The 19,120-nt window shown below is 53.3% G+C and overlaps 1 protein-coding gene across 1 annotated transcript in view; it reads left to right on the forward strand.

Annotated features, from left to right (window-relative positions):
- Positions 1-19,120, forward strand: part of IQGAP1 (IQ motif containing GTPase activating protein 1) — a 72,865-nt gene that overhangs the window by 23,967 nt on the left and 29,778 nt on the right. The window contains exons 3-20 of the mRNA XM_015410398.1: positions 873-1,029; positions 1,540-1,617; positions 2,106-2,182; positions 2,405-2,472; positions 2,709-2,822; positions 3,179-3,357; positions 4,048-4,138; positions 4,512-4,675; positions 5,279-5,363; positions 5,936-6,099; positions 8,389-8,549; positions 8,922-9,046; positions 10,098-10,261; positions 15,002-15,092; positions 15,602-15,769; positions 15,966-16,108; positions 16,537-16,707; positions 17,264-17,347. Of these exons, the coding sequence (XP_015265884.1) occupies positions 873-1,029; positions 1,540-1,617; positions 2,106-2,182; positions 2,405-2,472; positions 2,709-2,822; positions 3,179-3,357; positions 4,048-4,138; positions 4,512-4,675; positions 5,279-5,363; positions 5,936-6,099; positions 8,389-8,549; positions 8,922-9,046; positions 10,098-10,261; positions 15,002-15,092; positions 15,602-15,769; positions 15,966-16,108; positions 16,537-16,707; positions 17,264-17,347 (2,284 nt within the window). The remainder of the gene's footprint in view (positions 1-872; positions 1,030-1,539; positions 1,618-2,105; positions 2,183-2,404; positions 2,473-2,708; positions 2,823-3,178; positions 3,358-4,047; positions 4,139-4,511; positions 4,676-5,278; positions 5,364-5,935; positions 6,100-8,388; positions 8,550-8,921; positions 9,047-10,097; positions 10,262-15,001; positions 15,093-15,601; positions 15,770-15,965; positions 16,109-16,536; positions 16,708-17,263; positions 17,348-19,120) is intronic.

The following is a 19,120-nucleotide window of genomic DNA, read 5'->3' on the forward strand; positions in this document are numbered from 1 at the left end:
CTTGGTGTGCCATATAAGTATCCCCCCCCCCCCTCTTTTTGTGGTTGTTGGCTTCCCGGGGGGGGGGTAGGGGGCCCCTAGTCTTGCGACTGAGTAGATATTGAATGAATTTGGAAGAGTGTCTGGCTCTCCAGTTCTGGGCGCAGTTCTCAGTGCTCTGAAGCCCCGAGTGTGGTCTGGGGCCAGGGCCCCCTCGGCTGCTCCCCAGCATGAACCTCCTCGTCCGTTCAGATCACCCACAGAGGCTCTGCCCTGCCCTGCCCGCCTCCACCCTGAGAGGTGAGATGGATGGTCACAAGGGGGCCGGGCCTTGTGGGGCATCTTGGCTCTGTGGCTCCCTCCCCACCAGGGCTCCCTCTCAGCGGTGGAGTCTCGTGAGCAAAAAGTCTACTTTGTGAGCTGCGGGCATTAAAGTTGTGAGCTGGAGGATAAAAAACTGTGAGCTAGCTCACACTAACTCACCTTAGAGGGAACACTGCTCCCCACTATAATTTTCCTGTGTAGTTTCAGGCACCCGGTGAAGACTGGGCACATTTCCTTTGGCTTTTTGGTTGGTTGCGTTCTGGGGTGCCTAGGGTTTTCTCTCTGACCTTTGCCATCGTCACGCTCTTAAGTGTTTTTATTGTGGTTGCATGGTTTTAGTATCACTTTGTATTTGATTTGGAAGCCACTAGGTCGAGAGTCTGCAGGATATAAAACTATGCAAGGATCCTGCAGCAATATAAGCTTCCAGTGAGGAGGACTGGGGGTGGGGGCAAGCCTGTCTTCCTTCTCAGGAGCTTACGGAGAGGGCTGACCCAGGAGCGAGGAGTTTGATTCCTGAGGAGATGCCGCGTGTGAGCTTGTCCCGACATCTCCCCCTCTGTCTTCAGGTGGATGGAGGCCTGCCTTAACGAAGAACTGCCTCCCACGACGGAGCTGGAGGAGGGGCTGAGGAACGGGGTCTACCTGGCCAAACTCGGGAACTTTTCCTCCCCCAAAGTGGTGTCTCTCAAGAAGATCTATGACCGGGAACAGACCCGATATAAGGTGAGCATTTCTCGCTCTGAGAGTGAAGATGCCAGAGGTGCAAGCAAAGGGAGGCTGTGGCTGCAGAACAAGTCAGGCGACCGGGTGAGGGCGAGGGGGGTTCTGGTCCCAGCTGTGGCATTCAAGTTATTTACAAAAAATCGATACCCAGAGCCTTTCTCCAGAATAGCCTGTCGGCTAAGTCCTTGTTAAATTCCGTAATATGATTATAGTCGATAATGACACTTGTGCTAATGGATCGGAGGAAGCCTTTCTGAAATAGGAGGCTGCAGAGTGCCTTCTAAGGGATCGTCCCGTTGGACTGCTTTCTTGTGTGGAGACCCCTTCTGTCCGGCTTGGGTATAGATCCTCTGACAAAGTACCTCTCCTCCTTTCCCTCGGTTTCTGAATGAAGACCTTTCCCCACTGTCACGCCCGCCGCCTTCAGGCCTGCAGCCTGGCCTGGCCTGGCCTGCCGTCTGCCTCTTCATGGGTCATCACCCCACCCCCCCTTCTCCTTCTGTGTTTCAGGCCACAGGTCTCCACTTCCGGCATACAGATAATGTGATTCAGTGGCTGAATGCAATGGCTGAAATTGGCCTTCCCAAGGTAACTTCTGCTTGATGGCTGAACAGAGGGGCTCCTTGCATTGGGTCCCCCCCTCCGGGGGGGGTGGGGCATAAGACTAGATAATCCCTGCTAGAGAGCTTGTTTTTTCTTTAGCACATTTGTCTCTGCATTTAGAAGAAGATATATATATCCATGTTTTCTGTGCTAGTTAAAGACCAAGGGGCTTGTGCTGCATGAGTGCTTTGAAACTGTGGACGTTCCTCTACTTCAGTGACAAGTGCAGTTGAGTGGAGTTTTGAGGAGTACCCAGCCAGGGCCCTTGGGCTTCCCGTAGGGTGTCCAAATAACCGTGCCAGGCCCTTCTCTCCACTTTGTGGCACAGGCTTTTCTTTCTCCTTTGGGCTCCCTTGGGGGTACTGTGAATGTCTGAATTTCTACTCGGGGGTGGGGGGGAGTTCGCAGTATTGGAGCAATTAATTTGGCCTGCCAAGGTCCAGTGGATAATTGGTGTGCTTTTTCTACTTTAGATATTTTATCCAGAAACGACCGACATCTATGACAGGAAGAACATGCCGCGCTGCATCTACTGCATCCATGCACTCAGGTATGTACAAAGTTGCCCTCTGCTTGCCCTGATGAAGGTGGCTGTAGCCCGTGAAGGGCTGTCTGCTTGAGCCTCCGCCCAAGGAAATGGGGCTCTGGCCTCAGAAGGTGGGGGGAGGTGACAGTTTTCAACGTGGGTGAGTGTTTACACACACGGAGATGGTTTTTGTCTCACTTGGAAGGGCTCTGAGTTTGTCTGACTCTTGCCCCCATCTTTTCTCAGTTTGTACCTGTTCAAGTTGGGACTGGCCCCGCAGATCCAAGACTTGTATGGCAAAGTGGACTTCACAGGTGAGGGAAAACATGTTCCTTCTGTTCTCTTTGTCTGCTTTGGAGGAGGGAGGCCCGTGGAGGAGGCATCTCCACGTTTTTTGGACAGGGCCGCTGCTGTCTTTGTGACCTGCCCGGCATGGCTTTTAAGAAATGGTGCTTCAAGAACGGGCCTCGCCCCGCTAGAGGTCTGGGGGAGCCAATGCCGCCCGAGCCCGCGAGTGGCCTTCTGAGCTCCTCTCCCGTTGTGTTTCCAGAGGAGGAGATCAGTAACATGAGGAGTGAGCTGGAGAAGTACGGGATTCAGATGCCGGCCTTTGGCAAGATTGGTGGGATTCTGGCCAACGAGCTCTCTGTGGATGAAGCCGCACGTAAGAGGAAATGGGTTTCATCATTCTTTCTGGTGGGCTGGCTCTTTGAAACTGCCAAGTCAGATAGCAAACGGCGGGGTCTTAATGGAGCATCAAGAGAGGTCTGCCTGTGTGTAATAATGGCAGCAAGCCTCTCGTCTTGCCTTGACTGAGTCCGTTGCCCCCGTTGCACAGCTGGGCCTTCAGGAGGAAGACTCCACCCGTCTCCTCTTCTCACTCAGGGGGCAGGGCCCATGTGCCTGGCGGGCTGGGGCAGGCCTTGACTCTGTGTGTGTGTGTGTGCTCTGGCAGCTGGCCCTTTCTCGGGGCTTTCTGGGTTGGAGCTGATGGGGAGCCGTGGCCTTTGTTCCTTCCAGTGCACGCAGCGGTGATTGCCATTAACGATGCCGTAGACCGTCAGATTCCTGCCGAAACCTTTGCAGCCATGAAGAACCCCAATGCCATGTTGGTGAATCTGGAGGAGCCCCTGGCCCCAGTGTATCAGGGAACACTGTACCAGGCAAAGCAAGCCAAGGCGGAAAGTGCTCGGAACCGGGTACGGGTTCTGCCCTTGTCTGAACGGGGGGGGGGGGAGTTTATGATGGGGGTTTGGGCCCTCGTTCCCGTCTCTGGTGCCGTGTCTGTGTCTGACCTTTCTGGTGAACTGGGGAGGCAAGCTGTGGAGGGCAAGCTGAGTTCTTGTCTCCGTGCCAGTTCGGCACCCGTGTAGCCTGGTGGGGGCCTGTGCAGCTTTTGCCTCTGACATGCAGCTCTGCTTGACCAGCACAGCTGTTTCTGTGGTGCCAGCGGGATGTGTTGTTGGGTTAAGTGGCATAAAGATGCTGGGCTGTGAGAAGTGACCCATTCCTCAGCTTTGCAGGATGTATAACTTTTACCCACAGCTCCCCACCCCACTTTGCGGAGCCGGGGGTGGGTGGGTGGGGGAGCCTAACCCTTTGCAGGCAAAGTCAGAATCCTGGTGGGCATGTGCTGGTCTTCCCTAGGGGGTGGCGCCACGTTTCTCTCACCCCTTGCGGATCAGCCGGTGCTGGTGGCGATCCTCACAAGGGTCCTCCTGTCACTGAAATGATTCTGCTGCTGGGTCTCTAGGCGGCGTCTGGCTTAGGTGGGTGAGGAAGAAATGGCCCTGGCGGTCTAGTCCCGTAGCGTGAGCTCACCGTGCCCTCAGTGGTGGAAGGCTTTGCCTCCAGCGGGTGTCCTTTAAAGCAATGCATTCTGCCCTCAGATTGCCACTGAGGACGTGGAAAGAGAACGGGATGTGTATGAAGAGCTGCTGACTCAAGCAGAGATCCAGGGCAATGTCAACAAAGTCAACAGTAAGTTTGGGGAGTTAGGGTGCCGCCTCCTCTCCCGGCGGCTTTTTTATCCAGCAGGTGGGATATTCTCTTTCTCGCTTGCCCGTTTGCCCACCTCTGTTCCCACATCTTCTGCTCTGTTGACTTCAGGGGTGTTGGGCTGAATCAGAGAGAGAGATTTGGCTGGTAATGAGCCACAGGAGGCTGCTTGAAGACTGTGACCCTGCCCCTGACTCCTGGCGCCTTCTGATGTGCTCCTGATAAATTCCTGAGGCTTCCTGCGGGCCTGCCTCTAAAACACTCCATCTCTCAGTGATGGAGGGATGGGAAGGGACTGGAAGCCGGTAGGGCAAGGGCGGGCAGCCTCGTTCTTCTCTTCCCTTTCTCTCCCCAGCATCCTCAGCCTTATCCAGGATCGACCTGGCGCTGGAGCAAGAAGACGCAGCAGTTCTGTATGAAGCGCTGTCAGTACTGGCCCTTGGGCTCCGGGGACTGCGGCCCGAGAACAGGGACTGGTACTTGAAGCAGCTCCTGAGAGACAAGCAGCAGAAGCAGGAGGTATGGGGAAGCGGGGGGTTGCCCTCCGTGGGCCTCGCAGGGCTCCTTTGCTCTCTGGAACTACCTCGCTGTTGCACAGCAGGAAATGCCCGGTGCTCAGTGTGACCTGCAGTGCAGGGAGTGTGACAGTGCGAGTGGGAACGCAGGTCTGTGCTCTCAGCTTCTACTGCTTAGCAAAGGCGTCAGTGCAGTTCTTCCCGTGGCTTCTGCCTTCAGGTGCGGCGGTTGGCCCACATTTGTGGTTAGGGTCGCGGCATGTGCAGCAAGTATACCTGGTACAGCTTGGCTGAAGCCATGTGGCTGTTTGTAAGGAAGATGAGATAGGGAGAGAGCAAGAGCAAGCCAGTGTGGGGTAGAGGTTAGAATGTCGGAATGGGATCTGGCAGACCCAGGTTCGAATCCCCACTCAGCCGTAGAAGCTCGCTGGGTGACCTTGAGCCAGTCACACGCGCTTAGCCTAGCCAGCCCCACAGGCTTGGAGGAGGAGGAGCGGCAGTGTGTGTGTGTGGGGGGGCAGGTAAGCTGCTTTTGGGGCTCGTTGGGAAGGAAGGAAGGAAGGAAGGCAGTAAATAAAGGGTGGCAATCGTTCTCTCTCCACCTCAGGTTGGTGGAGGTGGGCCCCTGCAGAAGGAGGACTTGCAGGCTGGGGTGGACGTGGCTAACAGTGTGGCCCAGCAGTACCAGCACAGTAAGTCTTTTCCTTGGCCCGAACGGTGGGGGTTGCTGTGTACTCCTCACGACCGACACGCTAGAATCTCTTCTGCGCCTCAGTCCTGGCTGGGAACCTGAGAAGGGCCTGCCTGCGTGGCTTTCCTCCCCCCAAAGGAGGAACCAGCAGCCTTTGTTCTGTTCGTGTCCCTTCTGAAGCAGAGAGGGCAAGTAGGCCTGGCTCCTGCTCCTGCTGCCGTAAAAAGAGCCGCTCGTCTGTGTCTGTTTGGATGCTCTCCCCTTCTTTTTTCCGTTGCGTGTGGACTCAGAGCAGCTTGCAGTATGAGAAAGCAACAGGCCATCAATACAGGAAATCTGCCTGGCAACAACAGAGTAATCTACAGGGGATGTCTGCTTGAGACAGGCAACATCTTGGCCTGATTTGTCTCACAGGGCTGTTGTGAAGATTAATTGGAGGAGGGAAAAGCCGCCTTAAGGGCAGGATAAAAATGTGGCGGAAGGGAGGAAATCGTCCGTCAGTTCCTTAGACCTGCCTGTGGAAAAGGAGTCTTCTCCCAGCGCGCTTTTCCCCTGTGTTCCTCTTGTTCCCAGGGTTGGCAGCTGTCGGACGAATCAACGTGGCAATCCGGAACGGTGATGCCGAGAAGACGGCGGTGGAGCTGATGAACCCGGAGGCCCAGCTTCCCCCCGTCTATCCTTTTGCTGCTGAGCTGTACCAGAAGGAGCTGGCCACCCTGCAGCAGCAGAGCCCTAGCGTGAGTCCGGGGGGGGGGGGGGGGGGGATCTTCAGGCATGCCCAGAGCGCGTTTTGTGGACATCGGGGGTGTCAAAGTGCCCATGCCAAGGAGCTGGGGCCGAGATTGGTTATGCGTGGCATTGGACCCATGGGAGGAAGGGAGGTCCTTACCAAGTGTGCGCACATCCCCCAGCTGTTCTGTTGGCTTCTCTGTTTCTCTGCACTTCTGTGGCTTAACCGGGGCTTGGCAGAGGTGGGGAAGGCAGCACTGAACTTGTCCAGTGCTAGTCTAGCCTCTGCTTCCAGCTCAGCAAAGCTCTCAGATGGGGAATGCAGGAGAGGACTTGCCTCTGTTTTATCTGCAGCCTCTGGTACTCAGAAAGCTACTTGTAGCCTTAGATCATGGAAGAGAACAGATGGGCTCGTGGTTATGCATGATGCCGCATGATGGAGTGAGCTCCTGTCTTTAGTTCCAGCTCCTGCCAACCTAGCAGTTCGAAAGCAAGAAATGGCAAGTAGATAAATAGGTACCACTTCGGTGGGAAGGTAACAGCGTTCCGTGCGCCTTGGTGTTTAGTCATGCCGGCCACATGACCATGGAAACGTCTTCGGACAGCGCTGGCTCTTCGGCTTTGAAACGGAGATTCACCCTAGAGTCGGACTCGACTGGCTTTCGAGCAAGGAAACCTTTACCTTTACCTTTACCTTTACTGAATGGCAAATAAATGAAAAAGTTTATCATTGGTTTCTTTGTGTGGAGGTTGTGCACCGTTGGGATTTCCTGCCTTGGTTGTGGAATTTTTCTGTAATATTCACTGAAGAAACAGTTCAGGAACAGAGAGAGTCTTTTGTTCTCTCTCTGTGGAAATACTTTAGAAGCGGTCTTTCCTGTGATCCGAGTCTAGTGGCATCTTGGAGACCACCAACACTTTCCAGAGTGTTGATACATTACTGTGAGTCAAAGCTCACTTTGTCAGATGCAAATACGAAGGAAGATTCATCAGCCCGAAGGCGGGAGGGCCGCCACCCAGGAGTCAGGATGCAGAGGCACAGTGCGCAGAATGCAGATCCAGGTGGATTTTAGGGCAAGGGGATATGCACGGGGGTGGGGGAAATACTGAAAATCAGTACCTGTAGTGAGGCGAGGATCCCGTATCCCTGTTCATCCCCGAGGAGTCCATTGTCCTGAACTTATCAATGAATTCTAGTTTGGCAGACTCATGTTGTGATCTCCCTTTGAACCTTCCTGTAGCAGAACTGCAGTCTTAGGTCAGCAGTAGAATGTCCTGGAAGATTAAAATGTTCTCCAGCTGGTTTCGGAGTACTCTGTTTTTTAATGTCAGATTTGTATGCATTTATCCTTTTGTGTAGGGACTGGCCTGTTTGTCCAGTGTAGAGAGTGGGAGGGCTAAGATCAGGTGTAAATCTGAAGCAGTTGTGGGTGAGGACAAAACAGCAGAGCTTGGGAGCAAGGTTAGCTGTAGTGTTGCCAGAGACTCAACACTGTTTTCTGGAAGGTTGTCAGTGGATTGTATTTTCCTCGGGAAGCCCACAGCGTTGCACACAGAACGGAGGGAATCGATGGCACAGGGTCTGAGGGTGGAGCCCAGGTCTCCAGGCATCCCTGCAGTTTTGTTTTGTGTTATTTTTTTGCCCCCTGTCTCATTGAGGCTCAAGGCAGATTATTCAGGGTCAGTCAATGTAATCAATAGGATGATACATCTAAAAAGCACAGTAATAGGACTAGGATTTCAGAAATACTGCCATTTTAGATCTGCCCCTCAAGCTCTGCCCTCTGTGCCCTCTCCTTCAGAGGTAAGGCGGATGGTGACTAGAGGCAGGAGATGGACTGTGGTGGCGCACCTTGCCTTTTGAACCCCCTACCCCTTGAAGCTCACCTGGGCCCTTGTTTTCTTTTAGATGCCAGGTCAAAACACCTATTTTTACCCAGGCTCTGAATTAGGGGGTTGATCTTATTACTTTTTAAATGCTTTGCACCTGTTTTATGGATGGTTGTTATGCTGCGTGTGACCAGTGGCTTGCTAGCAAAGGCTTGTTTTTAACACTGTGATGTGGTTTTGATTGTGAGCTGCCTTGAGCAAGACTCTGAAGAGGTACACATAACCCTGTTTGGTTCTTCTTGGTATTCTCGAGTGAGGTCTGTGACTGCAGCTGTATCCCCGGGCACCCTTTCTTTGTTACCCGCTTCAGCAACACGGCTTCTCTCCCCCCCCCCCCAATTCCCCACTCCGTTAAGCTCACCTTGTGCGATGGCAGGAGTGGTCCTCACAGTCCTTTCGTTATGCAGGGTAACCTCACGCACCCGGAGCTGTCCGTTGCCGTGGAGATGCTGTCTTCGGTGGCCCTGATCAACCGAGCCCTGGAGTCCGGGGACGTGAGCCTGGTATGGAAGCAGCTGAGCAGCCCTGTGACCGGCCTGACAAACGTTGAGGATGAAAATTCGCAGAGGTCAGTGCCTGCTGAAGGGCTGGATCCCGTGCAGACACGGCAGGGGCCAGTTTGCATGGGGAAAGGGGCTGGAGAGGGGAGCTCAGGGCAGGCTTGCCCGCTGTGGGGGAGGGGGGGCGCCCTGGGCCTTCAGCGCTGAGCTTACTGCATGAGGCCGTGGGAGCTGGGTCCAGAGAGACGCTCGAGCCCAGCTGGGCTTCCAAGCCACGAGTCTTGCTGCACTTCTGCCCTTTCTGCCCTGGTTAATGCTGCTCGTGTTCACGTGGTCTGGGCCAGTGTGGCTGGCCTTTTGCCCTTGGTGGGCTGTTTGCCTGGTGCTGTTTCCGGAAGCGCTTTGGCATACTTTCTCTTTCTCGTCTCTTGGACGTGCAGGTATATCGATGACCTACTGAAGCTGAAAGCTCAGGTGCGGGATGAAGGGACCCCGTTCATCACGTGGAATGACATCCAGTCATGTGTCGATCGTGTGAACGTTGTGGTGCACGAAGAACATGAGAGTAAGTCGCCCTCCTAGGTGGTAAAGGAAGACGGGGGCCTGGGGCTCTGTTTCCTACTTTGCGGCCCAGCGGCTAGTGGGGGGGGGCTCTTAAGCTCTTCGATGGTAAAGCGCTGGGAGGGATGCGAGGGCCACCTGGGAGGTCCCAAGGCCTGATTACCTGGCCCGCCCATGGCAGGGGCTGGCTGGCAGCCACTTATCGTGCTCTCCCCTTGCCAGCTCTGATGTCTTGAGGGGAGTTGATTAGTTTCCCTTCTATGTTATCCGTGAGTGACCATGAGTTGTAGAGCCATTCTTGGGGGCTCTTTCATTTCACTTTGTTGCCCCAAGCTCTGGGTTGGCTGGTGCTTCGTTGGCCCGCACTTGGCCTTGTAGAGCGGCGGAGGCATCTGCGTGGCCCAGAAGGCCTGGGGCTGGCCTTGATCGAGCTTTCTTCTTCCCATGAGAACTTGTAGGCTGTCCTGCATTCCCCATCATTGGAGATGTGGCTGGGCACTCTCCAGAAGGTCGGCAGTGCGGAATGGAGCGTCTTTTGTCTATCTTTGGCTCAGTTCAGGAACCTTCATGTCTCAGTAACTTGGGAGGCTCCTGGTTAGAACGCCTTTCCTTCAACCTTTTCCAGAAAGGTTCATCTCTCTGGCAGGGTTAGTCTGTTGCAGCAAAAACAAACAGGAGCCTGTGGCAGCTTAAAGGCTAACAAACGTAGCCACAGCATAAATTCTCCATCAGTGGAGGAAGGTAGCCTCATGATGGGCAGGATTTCTGTAAATTGATTTTTGGACCTTCCCAGCCGCCGCCAGCCATGGCCTGCCCAGCTGTGTGGCAGGATGAGCTTCCCAGTTCTCTCGTTTTTCTGACAATAATGTGCCTGTGAAGAAATTCCTGGAGGTTCTCAGTGGCCTCGTGTTGTATTACCGGCCCTTTGTAAGCCAAGCAGGAGTTGCTGTGGAGCTGTGGTATCTTTCTTCCGTGGGACCAGCTCTGCTTTTTGGAAAGCTGGATTTCTTTGTCGTTTGCTAACTCGGTGCAGTTCTTTGTCTTGTTTGTTCCAGGAATTTTAGCAATTGGACTCATCAATGAGGCTTTGGATGAGGGGGATGCTCAGAAAACACTGCAAGCGCTGCAGATCCCTGCTGCAAAACTGGAGGGGGTGATCCCCAAAGTTGCACAGCATTACCAAGATGTGCTGCTTCGCGCCAAGAGGGAGAAGGCGCAGGTGAGTTGGGCGGTTGCAGCAATCTTGGTTGACCTTGGCTGGAGCTGAAAGACGCTGCAGTGCCTGGAAGTGGAGGCTGTCTTGTCAGGTCTGGCAAGCTTAGTGGCCCATCTCAGTTGGAAAACCCAGGGGCAGAAAGAGCAAGAGGCCCTCCAGGGGAAGCGGGGCGTGCTTCCATGGTAACCCCTGTGCCCAGGGCGCCTGGCCGGGTGGCTCCGGGGCTGCTCTTCAGGTGCAGCACTTGGCGAGGGGGTAGAATAGTAAGGCCGGGGGGGTGGGGGAGAGGAACTGCACGAGGTCTGCAATGTTGGCAGCTCCTAAGAGTTCTGACCAGAAGATCATTGTCCTGTTTTGTACAATAAAAACGGGGAAATCTCGGGAATGTTTAGAGATCCATTTGTTTGCCTCTAGGGCATACTCACCTACCTTACTTGGAAAGCTGTTCAGTGGACATTTTGCCTTTTCTAGCCAATTTTTTAAAAAGTGGGTTGGCTTTGTTTGAAGAGCCACACTTTCTACATAACAGAAGTCATTCTAGGGATGCTTTTGTTCCCTGCTGTAAAACAAATTAATGAAAGGGAGCTGCCGGGGCCCTTAAATCAGGGCTGGGGCCTGGTTGGTGTGAGGTGAGGGGTTAACCCTTTCGCTCACCTCTTCATTTAGATCCAGCCTTCCCTCCCTTGAGCCGTGATTTGCCCTGTAGTGGCCTGCAGGTGGGTCTGAACTCAAGTCAAGGGGGGAGGGTAAAAGGAGCTGGGAAGCCCCAAAGGCTTGGGGAGAACGGGGGTGTGGACACCACCTATGAAGGAATTAGTTGATTGTGCCTCAAAGAGTTTTGACGGGGGACACTAATCCTGCCCCTGCCTTCCATCGTAGCTCAAAGAGGAGATGTTTAGGGTGCACTGGAAGTTCAAAGCAAAAAAAGGATCAAATCTTTCAGAGTCAAAATGAACAATTTAATTTGAGAACAGAAACATTAACTAAAGGGGTTTGGGTGTATGAATAGATCTGATTTGGGAGCCAAAAGAGGCTACGTTCATGCCTTTGGGGGGAGAGGACAGAACTAAAAAGCATTCCACGTAACCCCCAGCTACAACTGTCCTGGCCTTCTAAGAAGACTTTATTTCAGGTAGGAGCTGTCCTCCACGCTCCGCCATGGATGGTCAAGAACATGGGTTCGGGGAGTCCCTATTATCGTTTATCTGATCATACCTGTCAGCCTGCTCCCCATTGGCTTAACTTCCAGTGGAGCATTAGGCTTGTCTTTCTCTTGGGTTTCATGGCCCAATCGCAAGCTGTAGGCAGAACTTTCTGGTTTTGGCTCAGGTATCTGAGTGGCATTGGGGAAGGGGAATTTAGGGAAGAGACGCCTCGTCTGGCAGCACAGCCCCGGGAAGGTAGACTGCTAACTTATCCCCTGTCTTTAAGCCCCCCTCCCATGGAGAAGAGGGTAAAACCGGCAGGTCTTCATGGCAGCCGTGCAGGTAACTTGGCCCGTGCAGGCCAGCCGCTGAGTTGACTCCCAGCGCGAGCGGCTCTCCTGCCTCCCTCAGATTCCCCCCCCCCCGGCCGCACTTTCCAGCACTGGGTATAAAGGGGCAAGGGCTCATCCTCAGTTTCATTTCTGCCACCAAGGAGGCAAGTTGTACATCGTCCTCTTAAAACGCACAATAGTTTGCACAAGAGTGACTCGTACTGTCCTCTGGCTTTGAGCCTCCAGAGGATTTTTTAAAATCACAATTTTCTACTGTCAGTCGTGGCCTAAAAAGTGCTCTTCAAGGAATGCATAGATGGAAGGCGGGATTGAGTGGGGTTGGCGGCTCAGGTCAGTGACCGTTCCCTGTGTCTGCCGTGCCTGGGAGTGGGCATACTTCTGGGTGCCCTGTTCACAAACAATGTACACCCCAGACAAGAAATGACGGGGCGTCCCATCAGAGGGCGGCCCTGTGGGAGAGACGCCTGGTGGGGTCCCCCCGAGCACCGGTTGCCACACCCTCGCCAAGAACGGAGAGGCTGTCCCGAGTGTCCACATTTCTGTCAGTTCTGAGCTTGGAGCTGACCCCATTATTGGTGTCAGAAGTCCCCAAGCGATGCTCCGCATGGAGTCAGTGAAACTGCCTATCGAAAAAGCTAAGCACAAGCCTGAACTTAGAGAGAAGCAATCTGTGGACCAGTCAAAAGCGAAAGAATCGGAGTCTTTGGCTCCAAAGGCAGGCGGTCTGTTGCCACCCATTCCAGAGTGCCTGTTGTAGGCCGCACCGGTTCCAGAGGACCCCCTTAGGCACTTTTCTACTGACAGAAGAGAAGCACAAGTGGGAGAAGCTCGTACCCATCCAAGGAGAAGAACAAGACGACGGCAGAGCATAATTCTCTCTCATGTCCTGGAGATTTCTGACCTCCTCGTGGAGAGTCCCCCCCCCCCCCGGCGGTTGTTCTGATCTTGAAGCAGGAAGAGAACTATTTGGATGTCTTGACTTAAGGTGTGATACTCTAGTGACGTGTGAGATGGCAGGCCCCTTGTGTGGTCCCCTCCTGCCCCACCGTTGGCCTGAATGAGAGCTCGAGTGCTGCGTGCGAGGGGATGGCTACATCGTTCCTGGTACTTGTCCTCTCCGCCAGCTGCAGAGGGGCTCTTGGGACCAGGGTTCAGTGGAACCCATTGGTTGCATTCTAGGGGTGGAGACTAGGGGGTGGAGACTAGGATTTCTCTGCAGGGCCAGCCTCACAACTGCGTGGTTTCCCCATTATTAAAGCAGTGGTTGCTATCTGGCCATAAGCTGGGTCTGTTGTGGGTACTAGTTAGGGGTACTGAATGTTAACTTAGGCCCCGGTCACACGGAGCATTAGGCACGCTAGAGAGACGGAAGATAGGCGGATTTTCCGGGTGCGATCTCACCGCCACATCTGGGAAGCGTAGAGCTCCCATGGCGCACCCGAGGCTTCCCGCCGAAGATGCGGGGTAAAAAACGAGTACCTCGGAGGTACTAGTTTCCGGAAACTGCGGGGCAAGAGCTGGCATCTGATCGCGTTTCCGGTGGTAGTTCCGGCGCCCGCCCATATCCCCTCGCAAAAAGGTGGGTTTTTTCCCAAGTCTCCACGGATGCTCACAAGCACCCAACGGAGCATGCGCACATTTCAGGTTTTTTAAAAAAAACAACACAACCCCGTTTGCCACGCCGCTCCGTTTCTTTGCCGCGTCGTGTGATCGGCACCTCCCCCTAACCACGGGAGCTCGACGGGACCTCAACCCGACGCCTGATCGCCTAGTCACGCGTTAGTTTGCTCCGGGGCAAACAGCCACGCCTCCCCCCCCCCCCCGCATTTTCCTGCCCGTGTGGCCGAGGCCTTACTAAAGCTGCTGTCCATCCTGCGTCTGGCCATTCATGAGGCATGTATTGGGCCCCTTGCCTGGCCTGTGGGGGGAGGGAGGGAACCTCAGCTGCCAATCGGTGGCCCAAGCTGGCCGAAACTTGTGCTCGGGGAGTGGGCCAGGATCTGCTTTCAGTGGGTGGGGCTCTCCTTGTCTCCCTTCCAGTCTGTACAAAAGTGGACTTTTCCCTCTCTCATCACTGCTGTGCTTGTGGAAAACTTGGAAGAGTGCCACTTAGCAAAACTAATTTGGTTTAAAATAAAATGGCTGGAGGTCTGAATTGATTGTTTAGCACTTGGGTTGGGGGAATTGTGGGAACCGTCCTGGGCACCTTTGGTGGGGGGAGGAGCCCAGCGGAGTGCCGCAGCTCCATTGGGACAAAGGGATTTCCATCTGCTGAGTCAGGATGGAACAATGAGCCCTTTGACGGAGGAGACCTTGGAGCCCGGCCTGGGCAAGGAACGGCCACTGGGATGGAATTGCCTTTTTTAGGCATCTGCTGTTTAGCTCTCCTCAGCCGCATTTCGAAAGTGGCCAAAGCTCCGACTGCAGCCAAGGATCGTTTTAGGTTGCTTGGAAGCCTTGGTCCCCGGGGGGGGGGGGGGGCTGGTGGTCTTTCCGAGACGAGGAGCTACATATATCGGGGTCTGAACTGGCAGCAATTGAGAGGGAATGAGATCTTTATTGGTTGTAGTAGATAGCGGGATGAAAATGCTGACTTGGGGGACATGATAAGAGGTTCATAAGAGGATAGCTCTAGGGGGACATGATAAGAGGTTCATAACATTGTGGGGGGGGTGGAGAAAATGGATGGAGAGGGCATTTTCTTCCTCTCCCATAATAACTAGAATTTGGGGGCACCCAGTGAAATTGATGAGCGGTACATTAAAGACAGACAAAAGAAAGTAGTATTTCACTCAGTAGGTAATGAAATTCTGCAGTTCTCTGCCAATGGCCACACATGCATAAAGGGGATTCGACATGACTCAAAACGATTTGGCCATGCTGACCAAAGGGAACCCCCACATCCAGAGGCAGTCAACCTCCGAGTATCACTTGGAGGCTTCTGCCTCTGTGGCCTGTTTGTGGGTCCTCCAGGGCAGCTGGTTGGCCCCTGTCCGAACTGGACGGACCTCTGGCCTGATCCAGCTGGGCAGCTTTTTTATTCCGCTTTGTAGGTGGGTTGATTTGGGAAGGACATCAGTGCTACTGTACCTGCTGGCCGTAACAGGGTATTTCTGTCACTTCTGTATATCGGAAGCCATGGCTACGTGGAAATGAGATGAGTGTCTTGCTCGTCCTGTACATGAATTATTTCCCCTGCATCACTTTCAGTGTTGGCAGTTAATATTTCTCTGTCTTGCTTTCAGGAAACTCGGGATGAAACTGCTGTCCTCTGGTTGGATGAAATTCAAGGTGGGATTCATCAATCAAACAGGGATACAGAAGATTCACAACAGTGTAAGTCTGTTTTGCAGATTTCAGCTGCTTGGGGCTTGGGTAGCTGTGTCCATTTCTGCTTCTGGCTGAAGGTGCCATGAGGCTGGGCCGGGTCTGAAGATGGAGCCACTGCTAAGAGGCAGATCTGTCTTCCCTGTAGTTCTTGCCTGGGTGTCATTCCAGTGTCTCAATCACATCATTTATGTTGTTCACTGTGATGAAGCGGCCATTCCTCTTTTCTGGAACTTTGTGCTCATCGAAAACCGGTACCCTAAGAGAACATTCTGAAATGGCCCAGAAGGCTGTTCCTTCAAAGGGAGCTGATCAGCGATTTAAATACTGGTGGGAAAGCTGGAGGACACAATTTGTTCGTAGGTTTTCCCAGATTTGTGATACTGATGGTTTTGTGGTTTTTAAGTGGTTGCTCACACAGCTGTCTCCGGAAAATCCCCAAGGTTTATTTTTCTCCTGTTTCTCCGCTCAGCTTATCCATGCTGGGATAACAAGGCTTCTCTTGCCTTTCATCCAAGTTTCCTTAGGGATTTTGGCCATTAATGAGGCTGTGGACGAGGGTGATATCGGAAAGACCCTCAGTTTCCTGCGTTCAGCTGACGTTGGACTGTATGGAGTGACTCCGGAATGTGCAGAAACATACCAACGGGAGCTGGCAGAACTCAAACGGGCAAAACCGGCGGCAGGTGAGGCGGGACTGAGACCAAGAAGGAGATCAACGCTGGTTTGGCTAGCCAGCGATTTTGTTGCTTGGGGGTGGGCGTGGGGGTGGGGTCTTGCTGCTTCTGGAAGTGTGCTGGTCCAGGCTGTTTCCATGTGATGGAGGGGAGCTGTCCAGGATGGGCCAGCTCCAGCGTCAGGATCACCTTCTGCTTCTTCCAGGGAACAACAGCAGTGAGTGGGTGAAGCACTGGGTGAAGGGAGGCTACCATTACTACCATAACCTGCGAACCAAAGAAGGAAGTTGGGAGGAACCCAAGGGATTTGTACAGAATAACACTCAGCTCTCCCGGGAGGACATCCAGGTAGGTGCCCCATTGGTGCCCTCTGCACTGCCAGGGGGCCAGTTGCCTCTCCAGCCGTGGCTGAGGAAGGGAGGAAGGAGTTGGCTGTGTTCACTGATGACCCCGTTTGAGTTCAGCCTCTTTGGGCATCTTGGCATCCCCCGTCTCCATGATGCCTCCTGTGGCCTGAGAGAGGCCAGGGGTTTTATTCTGCCGTCACTGGCACATCTTGGGAGCTTTAGTGTGTTGCTTTGGGTGCTGAGTGTTGCAGAGAGCAGAGCAAATCTTAGAAGCGAAGGAGAACTGGAAGGCTTCTGACTAGCGGCTGCTGCCAGCCTGGGGGGGCAAGAGGACAGACCTGTCGGGTTTTGCGAAAGAGAATTTGCGTCTCAGCTTGACATGGAACTTGTGTTTTTCCCCTCGGTGTTCTTCTGACAACCAAATTCCAGAGCTCGATCTCGGCAGTCACGGCTGCGTACAACCGGGAACAGCTCTGGCTGGCCAACGAAAGCCTGATTACCAAGCTGCAGGCCTGCTGCCGTGGCTACCTCGTTCGCCAGGAGTTTAATGCCAGGATGCACTTCTTGAAGAAGCAGGTCCCAGCCATCACGTGTATCCAGGTATGGATTGGATCCCGAAGAGCTGGATTGGCGTACGTGGTTCTCGGTATGCCAGGGAGCCCACCAGAGGAGAAGAGTTTGCAGAAGGAAGGGCAGGGAAAAGTGGCCAGCACTGGGCGTGCGAGTAGCGGAATATCCCTGGCAAAGCTCCTCTTGCTGTGTAGGCTTGGGGGCTTGCCCATATGCCCATAGATTTCGTTTTTGCCCATTCATTAGTTAGTGGCAGCTGGCTAAGGAACATCTGATAGGCTCTGGGCTGGCCACTCTTAATTTTGTTCTGGGTCTGAGGACTTCCGAAATTGCCTGGATTCCTGTGGCAGATGGAGTTTGCCCTGCCTACGTTTGCTAGTTTGCCCACCCCCACCCCCCATTTTCCTGCCAGGCACTTCTCAGGCTGCAGAATGGTTGGGCACAAACAAAAACACAATGTGGGAACGGAGGCCTCGAATCCATGCAGCCTGGGTGGTGGCATGGCTTTAAACGGGGTTGTGTGCTGTACACAGTCATGCAGGAAGCCACAAACCAACCTGCTCTCGCTCTCTCTGTCTGGCTTCAGGCTCACTGGCGTGGCTACAAGCAGCAGAAGATGTACCAGGATCGCTTACAGTACCTCCAGGCACACAAGGACGAAGTAGTGAAGGTAAAACTGTCCATGCAGTGAGTGGGAATCGGGTGTCTCCCCATGTTCCTTTAGGGTGCAGGCATCAAGTGTTCAGTGCCAGCTTTGGGGGTTACTGCATCATTTTCTCCTTCTGCTGAAAATCACCATCAGGGATCATGTCCTGTCATAGATTCCACTGCAATATTCACCTGCAGTCGCAGCTCCCCTGTTTTCCCTTGTGAGCAGTGCCAGGCGTGTGCTGTCTTTGACCTTAGTCACCTTCTTGGAGGGAGGAGCCCGGCTGGTCCTGGGGGGGCCTGTCTTGTTACCTAGCTGGGGCACAGCTCGTTGGTGCTTTAAGGTGTTGGTGGCAGTTCTTCTGTCATTCTTCTGTCCAGATGTCTAGCAGCAAGTTGTGCGGTTGCAGTGGGTCCAGTGCCTAGGCAGCTTGTGGAGCCTGCGATTTCTAGAGTGGTAACAAGAGCAAATTTGGACAAGCCAAGTCCCACCGTTGGTGGCTCACAGCCAGCTTGGCTACAACCACACAACCTCTAGCCCTTTCCACTGGACCACTCCCTCCATCTCTGTGGATCTTGGGAGCGTCCACTTGCTGCCCACTGGATTCCCTGGCCAGGTAGCCAATGGGAGCTTCAAGACGCCACAAGGAATTTTGTGTCCACAGTTCCTGTAGTGGCTCTTCCCACCTGGTCTTTTTGAAGCGGCATCTCAGCATGGCCCTGGGGAAGTTTAAGGCTTATTCAAGGGTTTATTTAAGGCTTATTCAAGAAAAAGTAAAAAGGCTCAAAACCACTGGGGAAGCTTGGACGCTATTTAAAACAACAATCCGAGAAGCTCAGATCAAATAGATAAAATATATACCTCAGGTTAGGAAACGCACAGATAAGTACAGAAAAAGGCCTGCATGGTTAACAAAGTAATGGAAGCTGTAAAAAGTAAGAAGGATTCCTTTAAGCGGTGGAAAGCTAGTCTCAGTGAGGCTGATGAAAGGGAACACAGGCTGTGGCAAATAAAAGGCAAGTCTGTGATCAGGGAGGCAAAAACAGAATATGAGGAGCATATTGCAAAAAACATAAAGACCAACAAAACTGTCTTCAAATGCATGAGAAGCAGGAAACCAGGGTGACCAAGGGGTAAAAGGATTACTGAAGGATGATTGGGAAATAGCTGAGAAGCTGAATGCATTTTTTGCCTCTGTCTTCACTGTGGAAGATGAGGAGTGCTTGCCAACTCCAGAACTGCTGATTTCGGGAGGGGTGTTGAAAGTCCTGACTCAGATTGAGGTGACGAGAGAGGAGGTCCTATGACTGATAGATAATTTAAAAACTGATAAATCACCAGGCCCGGATGGCATACATCCAAGAGTTCTGAAAGATACAGGCTGATTTGTTTTCCGTTTCCTTCCTAATAATCCCCAGTATAGCGTTGGGCTTTTTTATTGCAGTCGCACACTGTCTCAACATTTTCAGTGAGTTACCTACTACAACTCCAAGATGTCTGTCTTGGTCAGTCTCTGCCAGTTCGGACCCCACCACTGTGTATTTATAGTTAGGATTTTTGGCTCCAATGTGCATCACTTTGCACTTGGCCACACTGAACCCCATTTGCCAAGTTGACGCCCACTCGCCCATCCTCGACAGATTCCTTTGGAGTGCCTCATAATCCACAGGAGGTGGTGGCAGCTACAAGCATGGACAGCTTCAAGAGGGAATTAGATAAGCATATGGAGCAGAGGTCCATCAGTGGCTATTAGCCACAAGGTGTAGAAAGGAACTCTGGGGCAAGGGATGCTCT

This window comes from Gekko japonicus, unplaced genomic scaffold (assembly GCF_001447785.1).
Source record: "Gekko japonicus isolate JY-2015 unplaced genomic scaffold, Gekko_japonicus_V1.1 scaffold1830, whole genome shotgun sequence".
NCBI lineage: Eukaryota > Metazoa > Chordata > Lepidosauria > Squamata > Gekkonidae > Gekko > Gekko japonicus.